This window comes from Thermobia domestica, chromosome 16 (assembly GCF_964235325.1).
Source record: "Thermobia domestica chromosome 16, izTheDome1.hap1.1, whole genome shotgun sequence".
Classification (NCBI taxonomy): Eukaryota; Metazoa; Arthropoda; class Insecta; order Zygentoma; family Lepismatidae; genus Thermobia; species Thermobia domestica.
The window spans coordinates 143,389,858-143,412,866 of record NC_137469.1 but is presented as its reverse complement, the minus strand read 5'-3'; the positions used below and the strand labels follow the sequence as shown (position 1 = coordinate 143,412,866).

Sequence of the window (23,009 nt, the reverse complement as noted above, 5' to 3'; positions counted from 1 at the left end):
TAGCACAAAGAGGCCTGTGAAATCAGTCAGTTGGTGAGTGTCGTGCGAGATGGGAGTAACCCGTATTGAGCATCGCGCTTACATCAAAATAGCCGTTCTCCGAGGGTGAAATGCGATGGAATGTCACAGTGAATTAGTGGAAGTGCTTGGTAATAATGCCTTACCATACTGGACACTAGCACAGTGGGTAGGAAAGTTTCAGCAAGGACGTGTGTCAATCAGTGATGAGCAACGTTCGGGACGACCTGTCAGTGTGCGGACCGACGTAGCACGTGTCGTCATCTACCCACCGTATTCTCCTGACACATCGCCCCGTGACTTTGATCTCATTCGAAAGATTAAGGAACCACTATGTGGTAGGCGGTTTGCAACACGCCAGGACATTGCTAATGCTGTGCGCGAACAGGTGATCCGATTCACACATGGTGTGGCAAATGCTGAGGCGGGTGGTATTCAACGCCTCCCACATCGTTGGCAGCGCGTGGTGCAAGTAGCAGGGGACTACCTTGAGGGTCTCTAGGCTCAGGTTTGTCATGTCAACTGTATGCGTACTATGTTGTCATTCTTTTGCACCGCGAAGGCCATATAGCCCTGTATACTATCGTAATAAATTAGTGTGTTACGATATTTCAGTGGTATTCATTGTCCATACATGTAGTTAACACCTTGTCCTTTCGTATCTATATGTCAGATTTTCCAACCGGACTGGTATCTTCAAGAAAAAAAATAGTTGCCATGACTTTTGCCCCAACCCTCGTATATATGTGTGTGTGTTTGCAAACACGCAAACTCACATGAGCATGTGTGTGCGTGTGTGAATGTAATCACATATTCAAATAAGTACCACAACCATTTTTAAGATCCGCTGAAAATTTGCTCAAAATGCTCCCATAACTGTCCAGCGTGTCCGTATGGACACGGTTCACAGCGAACACATTACAACAATAAACAACAAAAATTTCGCTATTTTCACATTTACTGCAATCATATGGAACAAATGTAACTGAAAATATAAAATCAGGAAAAAAATTAATTCGGGCAGTTATGGTTTAAGTTTTGCTATGTGACTACTAAACTAAAATGAAAGTTGTACCTCAATGTAGAACTAAATATTGAGTCACATCTTTTCGAAAGTCGCCATGCTGTAAATCGTAAGTTCCATCCCCCACATCTCTCTCAGCTATACTTCGTCATCTTTACAAAGCCTTCTTTTTCAACTGGGAAAATAGCTGTAAGTACCATACCTAAAATGCTATATTTACTGTTGGGATCATGAAGTAGTTTAAGCGGAAAGTGTTTAAAGTTTGTACCACGCCGATAAAAAGAAAAAGAAAAGCGCTGCTATGTAGATTTGTTGTGTATTGATGCTGGAATTGGTAAACAAATATTAAGGAAATGTCTAATGAGTTTGTGTACAAGTAATGTAGTGGAAGTTGATTGAATTGCCTAATTTATTAGCTTGTGGAGTTAAGTAAAACGTGTTCTACAAGTATGTAAGATAATTTGTGGCAAGGATCACAATTATATACATACGAAGTTTAAAAAGATACTAATACTTACACAATACACTAAATTCATTTCCAAATATCTTGATTCATTTGATGGTGTAATAATATTTTTATACTAAGAAGCACAGTCAACATTACCCACGAAAACAGACTCTGATACTTATTTTCATAAAATTCACATACTACTCTTCGAATCTTTTGCTATGATAAAATGTCAAAACAATAAATCATCATCATAGGTATTCTGTCCTTATTGGCAGGTCACTTGCCACAGCTGAGAAGCTTCCATGCTCCACGGTACTCCGCTAACCTCTTCGTCTTCGTGTATGATCTTTCTGTTTTTATATCGTCCATTAACTGTAGTCTCCTTCGCCCCCTCCCTTTCTTTTCTGCCACCATACCCTCTAGGACGTCCCTCATGATACAATCTCTTCTTAGACAATGTCCCAACCAGTTTCTCTTCCTCTTCTTAATAATATGTAAAAGTGTTCTTTTCTCCCCCACCATTTCTAACACCCACTCATTCCTTTTCCGCTCGACCCAACTAATTCTTTCCATTCTTCTACACACCCACATTTCGAAGGCTTCCAGTCAATTTTCATCACCTTTACGTAATGTCCACGTTTCCGCCCCATACAGTACAACACTCCACGCGAAGCATTTTATGAGTCTTTTTCTCAACTCTTTATTCAAGGTCCCACAAAACAGACTTTTCTTCCTCCTAAAGGCTTCTTTCGCCATTCCTATTCTTGCTTTTATTTCACGTTCGCACTTCATGTCATTACTAAGAATACTACCCAGATATCGAAAACTATTCACTTGTTCTATTTTCTTCCCTCCTACTTTTATATTTGACACAGATCCCTTCGTTCCAATCACCATGGCTTTTGTCTTTCCAACATTTATTTTCATTCCATATTCTTCAAAGCCCTTCATTTTTTTCTAACATTTTATTGAGTTTCTTTTCAGATTCTGCAACAAGCGCCATATTGTTTGCAAATCTCATCCATCTAATCATTCTACCTCCTACCGAAATGCCATCATCATCATATAGGCTCTTTTTCACTATCTCTTCTAAATAGACATTAAATAGTGTTGGCGAGAGGCAGCATCGTTGTCGAACTCCCCTTCCGATTGCACTCTCTTCCGTCAATTCTTCCCCTATCTTAACACTTACTTGTTGGTTCATGTATAAGTTTCTTATGAGTCTTCTATCTTTCCATTCCAACCCTATCTTCGTTAAAACTCCCAACAATTCACAATTCAAGGGGTCAAAAGCCTTTTCTAGATCAATAAATACAACATACACCTCTTTCTCTTTTTCTATAAAACTTTCACCGATCGCCCTTAATAATCCAATCGCATCTCTTGTGCCCTTGCCTCTTCTGAATCCGAATTGCTCCTTCTCAACTTCTTCATTTGTTCTTCCATATAATCTCCTGTTCAGTGTTCGGAGCAGAAATTTAGCTGCATGAGATATGAGACTAATATTTCTATAATCATCACATCTCTTTGGGTTCGATTTCTTAGCAATCGGTATCATGATCGTTTTCAGAAAGTCTTTTGGTCATTCTCCTGTTTCATATATTTCATTGCATTGCAAGACAATAAAAGATGACTGATAAATATAAGAGTACAATTTGCTTAGTCTTCCAATCCACATATGGATTATCGGATACAAAGCAAGTAACAATCATGCGAATAATGTTTATTTTTAAATCTCCCACCTCTTCACTTTTGATAATGCTGTCAGAATTAAAGAAAAAAAAATCGAAAGGTCAATCATGATTTTATTCAAAAGGAGCATTGTTGTTTCCAAGATTACTATTGCTTGCTTTGTCTCAGTTTAGAGTTCAACATTCCTTTGCAGAATTAACATGTCCTACTGTTTACAGTGAGGCTCGGGCTTCATGAGCTACTAGTGTTTGCCGTGTCAAAGAAATGTATGCTAACCATATAGCCTATAGTTTGATATTTAATGTAATGAATAACTTAGAAAAATTTTCAATCGACAATAATGCTGTAATTCCGTTAGTATTGAAGTATAAGAGATAAATACAGGTTTTGCACTATGATGAATTGATTTCAAACCTACTCAATGACTCAATAATAATAATAATAATAATAATAATAATAATGATAAATGGAAATTGTTATTTTAGGGTATATCAAATCCAAGAACATGATATATTGATATTACTAAACACTATCTAAATGCTCTCCAATAGGCAACCATAGACTACTTGTGAGAAATGTCTTTCTTCGCATTATATCGATGTGGTATGCAATTTTAATGTAAGGCCTTAAGCTAGCCTGAACATTGACAAATTACTGTTCTAAATACTATCAACAGAGGAAACTTGTGAAACACGTTACTATACGTAGAAAAGAAAATCGAACCTGGAGGGAATTTAGCTTCATGAGGAATGAACTCTGGCCACTCACGTCACTTTCTTGCAAACAGTCAATCTTAAGAGGCCCAATCACGGCGAAATTAAAATACAGCTAATTTTACAGTATTTATGTGATATCTTCAAATACACAAAAATAATCGAAATGTGGAACAAGAGCACCCTAGACAATATTATTTTACATGAGATACTGTTATCACGACTCACCTGCTTTCGATTTCGAGCCAATTTTTAAAAATCGGCATTTATTTTCGTGTTTCTAAATGGCTGCAAATGGAAAGGTACGAGGTGACACGATAACGGTTTTTACTAAGTCCAAACGTCACTTTTCATGGGTGATAACTCGGAAGCCAAAGTTATGGGCAAAAAAGAACATTTTACATACATGCTATTCAAATCAATGTCTACAACTATGTTACGTCTGATGAAGATTGATAAGTTCGCCTGAGGAAGAAGGACAAGGCGCGAAAGTTCAGGTTGTCAGGTTACCACTGGCGACCAAATATTTTACTTTGGCAATTACTTTGTCTTCGAAAAAATGGCAACCAAACTCTCCGATACGGCTATTGAATTCATCCTGCTATAACCTTGTGATCACGTTTCTTTTAAAAAGAAAAATCAATTAATTAAGGGAATGTAAAAATACTCAACTGGACTGGATTCAATGTCAGTTTCGTGTCAATTTCAGCAGCAAGGCTCTACGAGACGTGGACGTGGGATCCGAGCTATGTGAGCTCCCGCCGAGAATCGGACCTGGGTTTCCCACACCCAAAGCACGTACGTGATCTATATAATCACCAAGCAGATCTAAAATTATTCAGTTATATTACCCTTAAACATAACACCTTAGAAAATCATCTTTAAAATACAGTAAATGCATATTTTAAAACTGAACACAATCATCCACACTTACATCTATTCCCCAGAAGATAACAAGAAAATAAATAGCAGGAACAATTACAATTCCTTGATATAGGGTCATCAACATACCTCTCTTACTCCAGTCTAGCTTCTCTATTACTCTCTGCATCATTCTATCAGTAAAGCCGTTGGCTGGTGAATACGCTACAACTTCTTTCTTTTCCAGGGTTTTAAACTGTGTCACCAAGTGCGTCATTTCATCTTCAGGATAGATAATTGGATCAGGAACATACACTGCTTTCATTTCTGGAGACTTGGCCCTCAAAAATGCCAATAATACGAATAATAACGTCGGCAGAATTAATTCGAGTAACGTCATAAACCAATGATGTTTTCTAATAATGTAGTTTTTCCAAATGATCACGTTCAAGCTTCTGAAAAAGGACGCCATCTTTGGGTCGTTAAAGGTTACAGCGGTGGAACACGAGACTCAACTTTCTATTCAATAGTTACACCTTTACCAATGCTGAGTCCTGAAAAAATAAATAAATAAATGTTTGAATTAAAAAGAATAAAAACACAAAGAGAACATAATACTACACTAAGGAACCAACAGCTATGTGCTAACTATATATTTGATACCATACAAATTCTTTTGCTAACATTTTCATTTTAATATTTATGGGAAATCACATAGTGCTCTTCTAGAATAGGTAAATTTTATCTTTGAATTCCATAACGAGTGAGGGAAGAAACTGAACGGGATACGTACTTTGTTATTACATCTCAAACACTGCTTTGCTATATGTGCAACCTACATCACTGAAGTAATTTCCTATCGGTATTGAAACGAACGCACTTGGTACTAGTATTGAAGTATACACCGGTTCTAGCGCACCCTCTACCTCCATATTTTTCATTAGCATGTAAGAATAGCACAAAATATTTACATAATTTACAACTCCAAAGTAGATTGGGGTATTGTACACTGTGCATTAGCTTTTATCACATACAAATCGAATCGTGAAATCAATCTAGTTCTAACACAAAAAAAAAAAAAAAAAAATAACTATTTTATATTTAACTAGCAGCGTTCACCCCGCTTCGCTGCGGTCACCCCGGAACGCAATAAACTTTGTTACTTAGATAATTTTTACTTTTTCGCTTTCAAATTGCAGTAAATGTTAACATTATAGCGCCTGTCATTTATGTTAACCCGCCGAGTGACCCGCTTCGCTGCGGTCATCCCGGAACGCAATAAACTTTGTTACTTAGATAATTTTTACTTTTTCGCTTTCAAATTGCAGTAAATGTTAACATTAAAACGCCTGTCATTTATGTTAACCCGCCGAGTGACACGGTCATGCGGGTTGCATATAAATACGTTTATTTTTACCTATGATGAACTAATAACAAAGGATTTGTACGTATGGACACTTGAATGGTCAATTATCTCAAGACACTGGTAATTAAAAATTAAAGTGATATGATAAAAACCATCTAGGGTCCAAATCCTAATAACCCCCCAAAAATAAAAGAAATTGGTTCAGCCGTATTAGCGTGATGAGGGAACAAAGGTTTTGTACGTTCTCTTTTATAATATAGATAAATAATGAAAAATTGTGTAATTTGTGGAGAATTAAAGCAATACCAAGAATTTGCTCGAAATAGAAATACAAGACATCATGAATGTAAAGCATGCTGGAATAAAATGAGCAAACAAAATGATAAAACAGAAAAAAATGGATGCGTTTGCTTATAATGTTGTAAATCCTGAACAATTGTCTGAAAAAGAATTTATAGACTTACAAAACGAACTGAATTATATCAAACTAATGTTTTTAGAATTTTACATCGACTATAAGAATGGAAAATTTCAACTTGATGAAAGAGTAAAATTTCATCTTAATAAAATAAATGAGCTGTGAAATAATGCTTTGCCCTACAAGAATTCAGACTACTATTTCAGTTTTAAGAACCATCATATCTTTATCAATCATATTAATAATAATAAGTGGAGTGACTATATAAATGCATTTTTGAAATGGAGGGTAAGGATGATGCCTTATTCAAATTGGGAGTAAAGATAAATAAACTACTGTTTTATGACATTTAAAATCATAAAACTCTTACATCTAAAATTACTTAAATCTAATTTAGCTCTTCTATTCGTTGTATTTCTCTTTCTCGTCTACTCTTAGTACATTGATCATATAACTCTTTTAACTTGGAAATCAAATCATCTTTCTTTAATTCTATCTTATAATGACCCCAAGCTAGAGTACGTATACCATCATTCAATATATATCTCTTATCGTCATAAGCACTTAAAGCTAACTTGTTTTCTTCTACTGAGTATACATTGTGCTTTTTACTACGAATATGATTTTGTATTTTATATATCTTTTTCTTTTCTAAAACACAGTTCTCATAATCCTCAAATAATATATCTTTTGTAACTACACTTTTCTTTATACCCTTTTCTTTTCTAATCGGTTCATCCTGATCTACCCCTTTCTTTTTAATAGCATACATTTTTGATTTTAGACCTATAAACTTCTCTATTACAACACCTTTCAATTCATCTTTAAATTTTCCTAATACCTTTTTATTAACTAATTTCAATCCATATTCATTGTTTTCTTTATAATTAGAGGTATCTAAATATTCATACATATCTCTCATATCTTTGTAAAAGTCTTCTGTTTCTATATATGCTATAACAGAATCAGTATCAGTCATTAACAATTTGACATTGTCTCCATATCTCTTTTTCAAAACATTGTAGTAAAAATCATACAAACATATTTTAGAAATATCTAGTACTGCCATTCCTACATAGATAGGTTTGTTAAATATAATTTTAGATTTATACATATGAATAGCAGCTAAATTCTCAGAGAATATCGTTTTATCTTGGAAGCTAGGTTTAGCTACTAAATCCCCTAACAAATTTTCATTATGTACTAATCTTACATTTATTCTTTTTCTTATATTTTCCATAGTTTTACCTAAAACAGCATTATTAGCTAACTTATAAAAACCCTTCTCAAATTCATTCTTTGCTTGTGATCGTATATTAGTATTTAGATCTAAATATTTCTTTAACCAGGTTTATTGTTTAAATGTTATTACCTTATGTATTTTTTTAAGCTTCATTCCTTGTGACAAATAGAATTTAAGGTTTTGATAGTGTAGTATATAATGTTCTTTATCATATAAAATTGTCAATAACTTTGGGAGCTTTTTGTTATTAATGTAGTTTTCTGGAGCTAAGGGAAAATCTGAACGTTTATTATGGAGTTTCTTTGGGTATTCTATGTCGACTTCTAAAATATAACCATCTTCAGAATCATCTTTTGTTTGTAGTATTGTTTTTGCTAAGCGTTTCTCATTATACTTATTAACATATATCCATTGAAAATCTCCATACGGCATGTGATGATTCATCGCCCAACCATACTCGTTATTTGCATCCATGTAAGTTATATATGAACTTTTTTTCTTCTTGTCAAAGATATCTAAGTATTTATTATTAGCAACTGCATATCGGTTTGAACATTGAGAGATTCCACCTCTTATACATTTCTCTATAAATAGTAATTTGTCATAGTCAGTCAATAATTCTAATTTTTGTTTTGTCATCTTTAACATCGCATCCCAGAAAAATCCAGGACCAGTAAGATACCATGCTGGATCTAATTTATATGTTTTAAGAGCTGTATCTCTGAAATTTTCAATAATATCTGTTAGTTGAAAAACATCTGTTTTATTATAAAAATGAGTATATTCATTTATTGTTTTTAAATCAAACTCTTCACAAACTCGTACATGATGCTTATGGCGTTCAGGACTAATTTTTTCTCCTGTTAATCTGTTTGTAAATTTGTCTGGAGATAATGGAACAGGTTCTTCTAACTTTTCCTTAGAATCAACAAGATCAAATGGATAATCACCTTTAGTACGAACTAATTCAAGCTGATTCTTATTTGGGAAAAACTTTGATGTTTCTCGAAATTGTTCTAGCTTTAAATTCTTTGTTAACTCTGCTAAACCTTTTAGTAAAAATCTGAATGAATCAATGAATCTTAATTTGATAGATCTATCTTTTCCTTTTGCATCCTTATACCGAATGGTTTTTGAGAATGTAGTTTTCTTCAGTGTTAGCTATTCCATCTATTTTTCTTTCTCATTTCCACCACCTAAACTTTTTATAAATAAATGCGCATCATACCTAGAGAGATTGTGGAAATATACAGGAATAAATCTTGGATTTGTATATTTTATATTACAATAAGAATGAGCAGCACCTCTAAATTTACCTGTTAAATGATCATGATCATGCACTTTTATTTTACATGACTCTCTACTATTTTTAAGCTTTTTATATTCTTTCTTAAATTCTACTAGGACTTCTTTTATCTCTTTCCTCTGCTCTTTTATTTCTGTTATGCTGTCATCCTCCTCGTCTTCTATTTTGAGATGGTGTTCTTCTTCAAAGTGTATAGCTCCTTCTTTTATTTTCTTCTTTAAATACTCAATTTTAATTTTGAAGCTTTCTATGTTCTTTACTAATAAACGTGGTAGAGCTTCAAGACTTCCTTCACAAATATGGCATATTTTAGCTGATTCATATATATCTCTCCTTTTTCCTCAGATAATGGTGCCATAGGTGTATAAGTATCATATATTTTTGCTATTTTGATTGCTTCTTCTGTTAACCTTTTTATAACCTCCTGAGGCCCCGCGTAGAGAGGTCTATACATAAATTCTGTGTGTTTTATTATCGTAGCTGGCAACGCTGTGCGTTCACATTGTGCTTCTTCGATATCTTGGCTCTTAAGTCTTACTTTTGCCACCAGATGGTTCGTCTGCATAGGCCACTTGGTTGTCAATCGCTTCTATTGAAAGGGGACTGCAAGCAAAATGGACGCTGTGCCAGGAAGCTCAAAAGGTGAGTGCTATTTCAGGCTCTTATAGGTACTGGTAGTTAATAGTTCCATTCATATTTGTTCCCTGGATTATAGAATTTAGTTATATGGCACCACTTTGTTGAAAAATTACGTTTTCCGAAAGGCAACGCATATTTTCCGATTATGTAGAATCCTCTATACATTGGGCCGTAAGCACTTAAGAGAATATTCAATGTGCATCCAATACCATCACGTTCAGACCATTTTAAAATTAGTTGTACGTGAGCAAATATGCATTTGGGCTTCTACGGTTTCTGAGAATGATATCAGTACTCTTTAATTTCTCTTTTCTGACAGAGACGTGCGTAGGGGGAGGTTCCGAAATTCTGATTTTTTTGTAAATTTAGTGTAATTTGAGGGTAATTTTACATGTAAGTTAATCTATTATTGAATTTGAATCCCTCCCAAAATAAATTCATACATGAAATAAATTTTGTACCTTTATTTAGCATCTCAAAGCACACGAATGGACAAATGAAGTTTGGTTTTTAATACCTTGATCTGAAATTTCATTTAATAAGTAAATTTCGTTATTCACACGAAGCATTAGAAAGATTATTTTTCTTGCGTAATTTTCAATTAAGTGTGAAATTGAAGACTTTTAACTTCCGCTATGGAAAATGATTTTGCTGTAATCACATGCAGTACCGGTAAGATATGTGAGTAATTGTAATGGAGAATTGTGGTTAATATATTCATTATTGATTCGCAGTATTGTTCTAATAAGGTTTTAATAAAGGCGCCTATTTCAGCTTCCGAATTGGCTGTAAGGGAATGAATAGTAAGAGTGTTTCATAGCTTTTAAATAGGTTCAAAAACGAAGAGAATAAAAGCTGATAATCGGGGATCTAGTGATGCACTGGTTAACTTCACCATCACTTGTTCAACAGCCCCATGGTTCGACTCCCATCCGAGTCATTGAACTGCTTACTAGATTCTTAGAGCACACGTTTTTTTTTTCGCTTGTTTTCTTGCATGTCTCTTAACATGTGTTACTGTTAATTTTCAATACTGTCAGACAGCAATTTAATTAATTTGAATATTTTCCATTTCTTGTAGGTAGTTCGCCAGGAAGAAAACGTATGACACCGGAGGAGGTTTTAGATGCTGTGGATAGATCCGATGTATCTGATGTAGACACGTCTGATGACGAGGACTGGGTATGTGAAGATACTGGAACGGAATATTCTAGTTCAACAGAAGGTGAAGATATTTCATCAACTGAAGATACACAGAATATCTCAACTGGAAGGCGACGGATTTGGAAGAAGATGAAGTTTGAGCCAAAACTCCCGGACACATGCATCTTTGATGATGATAGTACTATCCATGATCCCATTACGTACTTCTCAAGGTTCATCGACGATGAAATATTTCATCTTATCGCTGAGAAAACAGAACAAACTCATTTATCACTGTCATCGTTTCCATTAAAACTTACTGCGACAGAAGTGAAAAAGTTTTTTGGTGTGTCTATGTTTATGTCTTGTCTTGGCTATCCTAACTTAAGAATGTATTGGCAAAATGCAACGAAAGTTCCTATTGTGTGCAATACATTCTCAAGAAATCGTTTTTTCTGTCTAAGGTCAAGGCTGAAACTTGTGTTTGATAGTGACATTTCAGAAGAAGAGAAACGAAAGGATAGGCTTTGGAAAATACGACCTTTGTTAGAACGGGTCAGAAGTGGTTGTCTCGGTATACCTAGGAGCTCTCATGTGTGCATTGATGAACAAATCGTACCATTTAGTGGTAAAACTAAAATAAGACAGTATGTTCCAGGCAAGCCGAATCCTGTTGGCATCAAGCTGTTCGTGCTAGCAAACCATGATGGTTGTGTACTTGATTTCTTTCCATACCAGGGAAAAGGAACACTTTCAGAGGAATTTCGCGAACTTGGCATTGGAGGAGCCTCTGTTGTAAAGTTTATAGAAACAATTCCTTCTGGTACAAGGTTATATTTGGTCTAGGAATTAATTCGTGCGGTTGGTACGCACACATTGAAGCTGTAGTACAAACACAAAATACATAAATACCTTAAGAAAAATATTGTCCATCGCTAGCCACCACTTTCGCCCATCTGTCAGGCAATGTACGGATTCCGTGGCGAAAGAAGTCCTCATCCTTGGAAGCGATCCAGTCAGAGACCCATGTTTCGATATCTTCTGAAGAAGTAAACCGCTGTCCAATCAAATCGTTGTTTATGCAATCGAACAAGTAGTAGTCCGAAGGAGCAACATCTGGTGAATACGGCGGGTGGGGTAAAACTTCCCATCCGACATTTTCTAAATAGGTTTTGACCGGTTTTGCGACATGTGGGCGAGCGTTATCATGTTGAACAATAAGTTTATCATGTCTGTTCTCCCATTCTGGTCGTGTTCTGGCCAGAGCTTGCTTCAAACGCATTAATTGTCGTCGATAACGTTCTCCATTCATAGTTTCACCCGGTTGCAGCAGCTCATAGTACACCACACCTTTCATATCCCACCATATGCACAGCATAACCTTTGCACAGTGAATATCTCGTTTTGGTTGTGATGGACCTGGTTCACCTGGTTTCACCCAGGCCTTTTTTCGTTTAGGGTTCTCGTAATGGATCCACTTCTCATCACCCGTAATAATTCGATGCAGAAACCCCTTTCTGCTCTGTCGTTGAAGCAGCAATTCGCAAATGGTTTTTCGTCTTTCAACGTCTCTGTCTTTCAATTCATGTGGAACCCAATGTGACATCTTTTGAATCATTCCCATGGCTTTCAAGCGTTTGGAGACTGTTGTTTGATCAACGCCTAATGCTGCTGCAAGTTGTTCCTGCGTTTGACACGAATCCTGCTCGAGCAATGCTGTCAATTCTTCGTCTTGAATTTTTTTTTGGCTGTCCAGCTCGCTCTTGGTCTGCCAAGCCGAAATCACCACTTCTAAACCGTGCAAACCACTTCTGACATGTTCGCTCAGCTAGAGCATGGTCACCATACACTTCCACCAAAATACGATGACTTTCAGTCGCACTTTTCTGCATGTTAAAGTAATGCAGCAGGACACCCCGCAAAAACACTTTATCAGGCACAAATTGCGCCATGTTCACTTAACTACAAACTGGTGTTGTTGACGCTTTAATCCACTGCCCTATACTACGAACGATACGCGATGACAGGGGTTTGCAACACATGTGTGGATACACGGAACTGTGGGACGCTCCGTTCGTTGCGCCATCTCTTGTCCACCCGCACGAATTAATTCCTAGACCAAATATTTTGATCGATATTTTACGTCTGTACAACTAATCGACTTTCTCAATAGCAAGGAAATGCCATCTACAGGAACCATTATCTTAAGTAGGTTACCGAATGAAGCAAAGCGTCTCCTCAAATCAGACACTACACTAAAGAAGGAAGGCAGAGACAGCCATGACATGGTTGTAAGGAGTGATGGTGCTTTGGCAGCAGTTAAGTGGTATGATAACAGGAGTGTTGTATTGGTATCCAGTGAAGCAGGAATTGAACCACTCGGCACATGTGAGAGATGGAGCAAGAAGGATCAGAAACATATTTCAGTTCCAATGCCTGCAGTGGTTGCAAAGTATAACAAGTTCATGGGGGGAGTCGATCTATGTGATCGCATGTTGTCATTTTATCGGATGTCATCAAGAACCAAAAAATGGACAATACGCATGATTTTCCATATGTTTGACTTAGCAGTTGTAAATAGTTGGTTTATTTATACAACGGAATGCAAGAAGCATAAAGTGTCGAAAAAGGAGGTAATGAAACTTCTGGATTTCAAAATTAATATCGCAGAAACACTTATTCACACTGATGAAGATGATTCTCTCGAAAATAATCAAGAAGATGAAGAAATACGCGCAAGAGGAAGACCTATAAGTCCATTGCCACCTAAACCGAAAAGAGTCTGCGCAGCAAAACATATGCCGGCTATCAATGGAGAAATTAAGCACTATCCCAGATGCAGAAATGAGAAATGTAACAAATTTTCCAGAACGTATTGCATAGAATGTAATGTCTTTCTGTGTTTGCAGCCAACAAGAAATTGTTTCTTGGAATTCCACAGAAACCAATAAGGTTGTGTTAGTCACTCATTGTGGTGACTCCGAAAATAATCTTTACTATATACATCTAGTTCGTATAGTGTTTTCAAAAATATTCTCAGGTTTAGAGGCATAAAAATGTTCAAAATTATAAAAGAAGTGTAATGGTATTATGTTTTATAAATGTGAATATGCCTGGAGCAATTATCTGAACAGTCATGTAGAAAAAAATGTTTTTGTTTGTTAAAAGTTTCATATTACGCATCTTATTCTGGTCATATTAAAATAATGCACTATTTCAAGTAAAGGCCCAATGTAGAGAATACTGTACATAGTGTCTCGCGTGACAGAATAAAGTTTTTAAAAATTTTCCTTAATTTTGCGTTTCTTTGTTGGTCTAAAACTTTAAGTATCGTTAAAACAAAAAGAAATTACTTTTTTAAAAATCTTGAGCCTCAGGAGGATAAGCTCATTTGCTACATTATCTCCTATGTATTCTACTGGTTCACTTTTGTAGGATTCCAAAGTGGTTTTTACATAGTAAGTAAAACTACTAGGTTCATGGTTGATAAGCATTTGAGTAGGATCTTTCAGGATCAAGTTGACGTGAACTTATTCTTCTTAGTAATGATTCTAAGTCTGCTATTATTGTAAATGGTATTCTTAAAGAACGCTTATCATTTACAAATTCCAATATCTTATTCCATTCTCTAGGTAAAATGATCTTACCAGCAGAATGTAAACCACAGTATTCTTCATGTTGTTTTAATAATTCTTCTGATTTAAAATGCTTAGCTAAACATCCCTCACATAAAAATCTCTTATGTTCATTTTTTGTTATTTGACTTCCAACAAGCTTCCATAAATCTTTAATCAAACAGTAATGTGTTTTATCTCTTTTCTTTACATATAAAAGACGAAAATGATTGTCTTCTTTCTTTGGGTATTCTAAGTGGATAGATCTTTTCATTATCATCTATGGTAAAGACACTGATAGATATATTAGCTCTATTTTCAAATTTTGGTATATCAGTATTTTGTACAGGAAAGGGAATATCTTTAAAATATTTATCTAATTCTTGCTCATATTATCTAGGAACTCTTTGTGGATCTTTATTAACAGGATGTAATGCTCTTAGAACAGACCATAAGAAGCATTTTTGATCTTTGTTTTTAATATTAATGCATGCTTTTCTTCTCTTAATTGTTTCTGGAAGTTCTATATATGATGATCCATTCATTGCTACGTATTTGTTAATTCTTAGCTCAAGATAGTCGACAGAATGCGAAGTCCAACCCTTCCCTTGAAACTCTTCCATCTCTGCTCTAATTTTTCTAGTTGCATTTTTATAATACTCATTTAAATCGGTGAAATGAACTATAATTTCATTTGATGTTTTAAAATTGTTCTCGAATCTGCTTATCTTTTTTGAAGCTGCATGTGAATGACATATTTACCTTAAGTGCATTAAAATATTAAAATCCATTTTTTATCATACTTTTAACTGGTTTGCTAATTGAACGTAGGAATTTAGAAGGATCTCTATACCCACCTGTGTTTTTTATTTTGAAAGTATGTAATCTATATTTAAATGAAGTTTCTTTTAGTTCAACATTTATATCCACTCTTTTAGGCTTTACTTTTCCAAAAATCTCTTTTTTAAATGGGAACAGTTTTAAAGCTTTCTTCCATAATCTCTTAAGTTTTGGTTTTTCAAAAATGTATTCTTGAAATGGAAATGTTTGGTTCAAGTTTAATCTGTTTTGTTCATCTTCATGTTCTTCAATTAGGTCTATCAGTTCTGCTTTTCTTTATCGGGAATAACCTTTTATCCCCTTTTCTTTACACAAGTTTTTTAATTCTATTACTGTATGCTTAATTAAATTCATTATTATTATATCACTTTTTATTATATAAAAAATAATTTTAATCATTTTCGTTTTCTAATACAACAGCTAATATTCATGCGACCTAGAAATCTCAATGTCTATTAGCATATTGTATTAAAACATGGCTTTCATGGAGAGACCCATCAAAGCTACTATTGATTTAATGAAAAATAATTCATTTTTATTATTCTTTTTTTAAATCTGCCTCCTCACCATTATTTGTGGACTCAATCTCTTTATCGCTATCCCAATTTGATTCTGGTGTAAATCTTTCTTTAAATAACATTTCTTGTTCTTTTAATAGCATTTCTTGTTCTTTTACTAATATCTGTTTTTCTAATAGTGGTGTTATGACTGTATGAATAAGGATAAGCTTATTTTGTATCAATTTACAATGTGCTTTCATATTTATTATATAGAAAATTAGCAAAAATGATTATTATTTTTTTAAATTTATATACAAAACGAGACTATGGAAAGGAAATCCATTCCCCAAGTTAAACAATACTGCAGAAAGAAAGGAATACATGGTTATTCAAAGCTGAGGAAAGCAGAACTATTAATCAACGAGCACAGAAATAAGTCTCTAAGAACAACTACCACAAATTCACAACAACCAAATGAACAAGCTAAAATAACTACAATAAATTCAGAACAACTAACTGAACTTATAAAAGACATGGTTCAAAAATTAAATCCTGAACATATTGTAAACTACTTTCAAAATCCACTTTGTAGAAATATAGTTATAGATGTACTTAATAATCGAAATGCCAAAGAATGGAAACAAATTTCAGAAATAAAGAGCTTATCCAATGAATTTCTACATACTTTCAAAAACAAGGTAAATTGGTATCTAGTTAACATCAAACTATAATCTATCACTTTCGTTTATTGAAAATCATGAAGAACACATCGATTGGGTCAGATTATCAAAAAGACCTACTTAAACACGAAAACATCATAAACAAGTATGGTGATAAACTTTCCTGGGACAAATTGTGCGAACCAAAGTATAGATCACGGTTTTATCCTCATTTAAAACCAGAATTCGTAATAAAACATAAAGAACATACAAGACAACATATTCATTGGGATTACTACACGTATGAATATGCTCGAAAAATGAGTGAAGATTTTCTTAATGAGTTTAAAGAAGAGATTGATTGGCTTGCGTTCAGTGAAAAAAATACCTGGAGAAAGTATACACAGAAACAAGCTATTAAGTTTTGTACACAATTCAGAGAATACTTACATTGGGATATAATCTCTCATCATTCAAATTTGCTTAAACTTGCGTTCCTAAGAACCTTTAACGATAAACCCCGTTGGAATATAGTTTCCAAAAGGTGTTACATTGAAGGAAAAGAACTAACAACCTTCTTGAGCGAATTTAATTCTCTTATCGATTGGCAAACTATTACACCACAACTAGATGAAACACATGTGAGAAACTACCAAAATAAAGTTTATTGGCCAAAGGTTAGTTTAGATGATAAAAGCGAAACATTCATTCTCGAGTTTGAAAGAAAAGGCTTAGATTTAAGCAAGATAGTATATACTTGTTGGAATAGGAGGTTCTCTGAAAACTTTCTAATAGCGATTAAAGACAAGACCAATATAGTTCAATTCTTAAGAGTAAATAAGCATGTTAGCAATCCCCTTAGAAACAAACTAATATTACTTTCATCAGGTTTACAATTAATACAAAACTCAGAAGAATGTCCAATATGCAAAGAAACAAAAACTCAATTGTGTAAAACAACATGCGAACATGTGTTCTGTGTTGAGTGTATTCTTACCTGGTTAGGAAATAACACTTGGCCTTTCTGTAGAGCGGTTATACATAACAACAACGATATTGAATATTCTACAGAACTTGATTTTGATAATCCGGTTTATTCTAGATACTCTGAAAGTCCTGATATTGATAGCACGTTTTTTTATGAAGACGACTGGAATTAGGTTAGTGTAGATTAATGTTAAGCTTTTATGAATAATAATCATAAAAGTTATATTTAAAGCTTTTACATAGGATTAGATATTAACCGATCATATAATCCATCAATTTCTTTGACCAAATCTTCTTCTGATAGGGATGTCCAAAACTCATTACCCTTACCTTTACGAATATCTAGTTCTTGCTGCATTAAGTTGAATAGCTTAATGCTGTTAGGATCTCTAAACTTTTCGTATATTTCATGATTCGGATATTTTTCTTCTGCTTTATTAAGAGGCTTATATATGCTTCTGTTTTGACATCTAATTGCATAATAAGGGAAAGGATCATTAAGTTTGTTCTTCTTGTATATGATTAGGCAATTATCTTTTGAATTATCGTCTGTATATGGTGCTGCAATTTCTTTTAAGCCTTCGTTTTGAAGTCTCAATCTCTCCATCGTTTGTTCTATTTTCCCTACTCTTATTTGCAACTCTTTTTACTCTTCTTGAATCTGTTTAAAGTCTTGTGTGAAGTAATCTTCGATTATATTGTAACACATCATAAAACTCATTTGTAAACCAAAACTAGATACTCAATATTAATTCTTTTCTTACATATGTTCCTGATACTAATAGATTTTGTTTATTTGTTCCTTTTGACTCAACTATGTAAATTGAGTGTTGGTGGTGCAGATCTGGCCCACCTAATTTCTTGTTATAATATCGTAGGAGATCTTTTGATTTATCTAACCTTGCCCAATGTTTAAATTCTTTCCCCCCATTTTGACACAACTTAGTAGCATTGAAATATCCTGTACTCTTATCTATAATCAATTTGAAATCACCAAAAATACCATACCAATAATTGTCTTTAATCTGTTCGTAACAAATATCGTTTAAACTAAGTGAACTATCCATAGTACCCATATTTATTGTTTAGAAAATATTTTTTTTACTTATTTTTCCTCGCTATCTGCAAGTTTTATTTCGTAAGTTGCTTTAATAAAGTTCCTAGAATTAGAAAGATAAAATTTTTCGTTACTGTGCAAGATTAGATTTTCAAAGTAGTCCGAATTCGGTCCACTTAATTTGTTATTATAATATACTAGCCTTTTATGGAATAACCATAAAAGATAACATTTATATTTACACTACAACATTACTTTTATCTATCCAACTATTATGTGAATCATCAAATCCTAGCCATTTAACGTATACTTTGTTACCTTTCTTTCTCAACACCTTTTCCACCAAGTATTCATCTTTGTGTTTCGTCTTTAATAGTTCTGGTTCGTAAAATCTGCCTTGTACATCCTCTTCTTCTAAATCTTTAATTCTATACGTAGGTGGATTAGATGGAATAACTTCGCTAATAACAAATACTTCTGTTGACCAGTTAGGTGTATATCCTTTCTCAAATAATCCTTTCGATTTACTTATACGAACATGATCACCTAATTTGTATTTGGGTTTAACACGCTTATATTCTTTCTTATACACTTTATCCAATATCGTTCGTTCATTTTTCTTGTTAACTTCTATAGGTTTTAAACCAATTGTTCTATGTAGTCTATTATTATATTCACAAACCAATGTTGGTAATATCTCTATCAATTTGTAATTTCCTTGTTTTGTAAATTTCTTCCACATGCTTTGTTTAAGTGTTCTATTAAATCTCTCAACAACAGGAGCTTTCTTACCGCTATAGGTTGAGTAATAATTAATCTTATTTACCTCCATCAACTTCTTAAATTCCTTATTGTAAAACTCTTCGCCTTGATCTGTTTGTAAGTTATTAGGTTTTCTAATTTTTAATATTGGTTCAAACGCTTCTGTAACATTCTTACCGCTCTTATCTTTAACAGGAACAGCAAAAGCATATTTCAAAAACACATCTATAGTCATTAGCAAATACTTATAGCCTTTGTTTAACTTGGAAACACCTTTTAATACTTCGCTATCCATTTCTACAAGATCTGCTTGCCATAAATCATCTATACCTTTAGCAATAACACTTAAGCTAGGATAATTCTTTCTGGAAGGTTTATGAATTTCTTCTCTAATGTCTTCTCTAATACCTTTACCTTCTTCTAGTCAATCTTTCTGTTTAACGAATTGAGATTTAGTAACACCACATAGAGAACAAATACCTTTCTTAATGTATTTTCCATTCTTTATTTGTTCTATTCGAATGGTATTTTTCTTCGTATCTGTTGATTTCTTACACTTAACACAATACATCCTGTTTATTATATAGAAAATCATTTAAGTTCTCTTTCTACGTACATAATAACAGATAGTAATGTCCTTCTTCGAAAGCTGAATTTTTATCTGCTTGAAACGTAATTATATCACCATTTTTAACGTCTAAAGGAAAAGTTTCAACTGAAGTATCGTTCAAAAATATATGTAGATAGTATTTATCCAACTTAATTCCATATGCATTATTTTCCCATTATAAAGAAACTTATAACCATTCGATAGATTAAATAATCTAAAGATTGGGTCTTTAACATTCTTAGTTCTTAATCGACATAATAGATTTATAGTTTCTTTCTTCATAATGAACATATTTGCTTCTTTGTTTGATTTTTGGAAATCTTCTTTTGTAACAAATTTGCCTATATCATTCTTTCTAACAACATTCTCTAACTGCGATGACATTTCTGCTTTGTATTTATTGAATTCTGATATAGGAACCTTTGCGCTAAACAAAAGAACTACATTATTAGTCTTTTGGATTTCTTCCATATATTTTCGAAAAGCGTTAATATCATCTATCTTTATGTATGTGTTTTGTAATGATTTTAATATATCCTCAAATTTGTTTCTGTCACTTTGTAATTGACTATATATTGACTCAAGCTGATGAAAAGTTACATCTTGTTGGTCAATAGCATCAGCTACATTAACAAGTCTTTTCTTTTTAAAATCAACCCATGTTCTATTATTTGATGTAAAAACTTTATCTAAATCAATAAGGTTTTTGAACTCTTCGCTGATGACACCATTCTTTCTACTTTTAACACTACCAAAGATATCCATATTTATTATATACAAAATTTATACCTATTTAACAGCAAGAAGAACAATTATACGAGCTCCATCAAAATCAATCAAATCACCATTCTCATCTCGAATTGAAACTTTGATATTATTAAATTTGTTGTAATGTATCGGGAAAAATATTTTTTCTTTAGGCTCATATATAATTGGTTCTCTAAATTCTGGATTTGTTCTAACGTTGCTATTAAATCTGTCTCGTTGTGTGTTGTATCGTTATCTTTTAAAATCATACCTTCTGCTAAATCACAGTGAATATTTATACTATCGAATGGATGAAACTTTGGTAACTTATCTCCAACATGTCCTATGTTACTAGTCAAGTTTTTCTCACTAAAGCCTAATACAGTATTAATGATATCTAAGGTTATATCACAATGCCCGCTAAATATTTTAACTCTATTTTTTTCTTTGTCCTCAGTAAATTTAATATTTTTAAAAGCAACGTTAAAATATGGAAGATTTGATTTAATATATTCTTCTAATTCTTTTAAATTATATTGACCAGGTTGAACTATGAGTTGTTTAGTAAGAATAGGATAATCAGGAAGGTTACCACAAAATGTTAATTTATTATTTCTTTCTGTAATGTTTGGAGTTAAGTATGTTGTATAAAATCCCGCAACAGCTACTTCTAAATCGTTTTCAAATGGATAATCAAGTACATGGTTAGTACAGATGAATAACCGTTTAAATTAAATACTTTCATTTATTATATAATAAAAGTTGAAATGAATAAATGGGATATCCGAGTAAGGTTATCAGACCAAACTGTAAAAAAGAAGAATGGTATATTGCTACCTGATGATATAAGATGTTTGATTGTAGGACCTAGTGGTTGTGGTAAAAACAACACTAATGATTCATGACTTTTTACTAGCACCGGATTGGCTTAAATATACAAATGTTTATAAATATTCTAAAAGTTTACATCAATCTAAATACCAACAGCTAATACAACTTTTAATATTAATAAGACAATTGCAATAGTAAAAGAAAACAACGAAGAGATTATTCCATTAGATGAGTGTGAGAACGAATCTGTGATAGTGTTTGATGATTTCATTTTAGAACAACAAAACCATGTTAGAGAATATTTTACTCGAGGTAGACATAAAAGTTTAAACTGTTTCTATCTTGGACAAACATATTCTAAAGTACCAAAACAACTAATAAGAGACAACTTAAATTTTCTTCGTATCTTTACGCAGGACAATGTGAATTTAAAACATATATATGATGAATTTGTTGGATCTGATATGTCGTTTGAAAAATTACAATCACTCTGCAATAAGTGTTGGGAAGAAGAGCATGGTTTCTTAACAATAGATATGACTAGGAAAACGAATAATGAGAAATACAGAAATAAAATTAAAAACTTTTAAAAAGTATAATGAACGTGAATGAACGTACTTGAACGTGTACGTTTTTTATTTTTTCTTTATATAATAAATGAGTAAGTTAGATGCTGCTGAAGCTAGGAAATATATAAAGTTAAAAGAAGAACTTGTGAAAAGATTTAAGGAAATTAAACAAGCTAATCGAGGTAGATATGAGAAATATAAGGAACAAAGTCGGCCTGTTATAGATGCAACTGAAGGCTTAGAACAAAATATAGCAAAAGTAACAGAGGAAAATAATTTAATTCGAGAGTTAGTTCCAGTTGTAAATAAAAATGCAAGACTAGATTCTGATTTATTTGAAACACCTCTGAGAACAAGTTATGATAGTTCAATAGGTGATGATTCGCTTGTGACTAAAGAAATTAAGTATATGAGAAAACAAATTAAAGATAAAGTAGAAGGTATAGAACCAATTGAAAAAGGAACACGGTTTGGTGAAGTTGCTACAAGATATTATACAACAAGAGATGATAAGGTTTTTGGAATACAAGCATATAATGAGGATGGGAAAATAATAAATATGGTTGGAGATAAAGAAGTTAAAATAAACGATGATGATTTAATAATAAACAATCAACATTATACAGGAACAGAAGGCTTATGGGAACTATTGACAAGAAACAATCCAACAAATTATGATGAAGATGATTTACAAAAATATACCGATAGTTATTGATTCTAATGTAGCATTTCAAGATAGCGACCCAAGTAGAAGAAAACAAAGATCTAACAGAGGTAAAAAATATCTTGAAATCATTAAACCCATTTGGGATGAATATATAAAACCAACACTAGGACCAACACCACCAAGAAAGAAAACACCAAAGTCAGGAGAGGGAATAAAAATATACAACGAATTACCTAAAGAATATCTATGGATGGATGATGTGAGAAAATTAATTGATAGATCGATAGTTATA

The 23,009-nt window shown here is 33.2% G+C and overlaps 1 protein-coding gene across 2 annotated transcripts in view; it reads right to left on the bottom strand.

Annotated features, from left to right (window-relative positions):
* The window catches only part of LOC145673466 (phospholipid-transporting ATPase ABCA3-like), a 312,570-nt gene that overhangs the window by 254,604 nt on the left and 34,957 nt on the right, over nucleotides 1-23,009 (bottom strand). For both annotated transcript variants that reach the window (XM_081743188.1, XM_081743189.1), the window contains exon 2: nucleotides 4,910-5,313. In XM_081743188.1, the coding sequence (XP_081599314.1) occupies nucleotides 4,910-5,231 (322 nt within the window). In that variant the 5' untranslated portion in view covers nucleotides 5,232-5,313. The remainder of the gene's footprint in view (nucleotides 1-4,909; nucleotides 5,314-23,009) is intronic.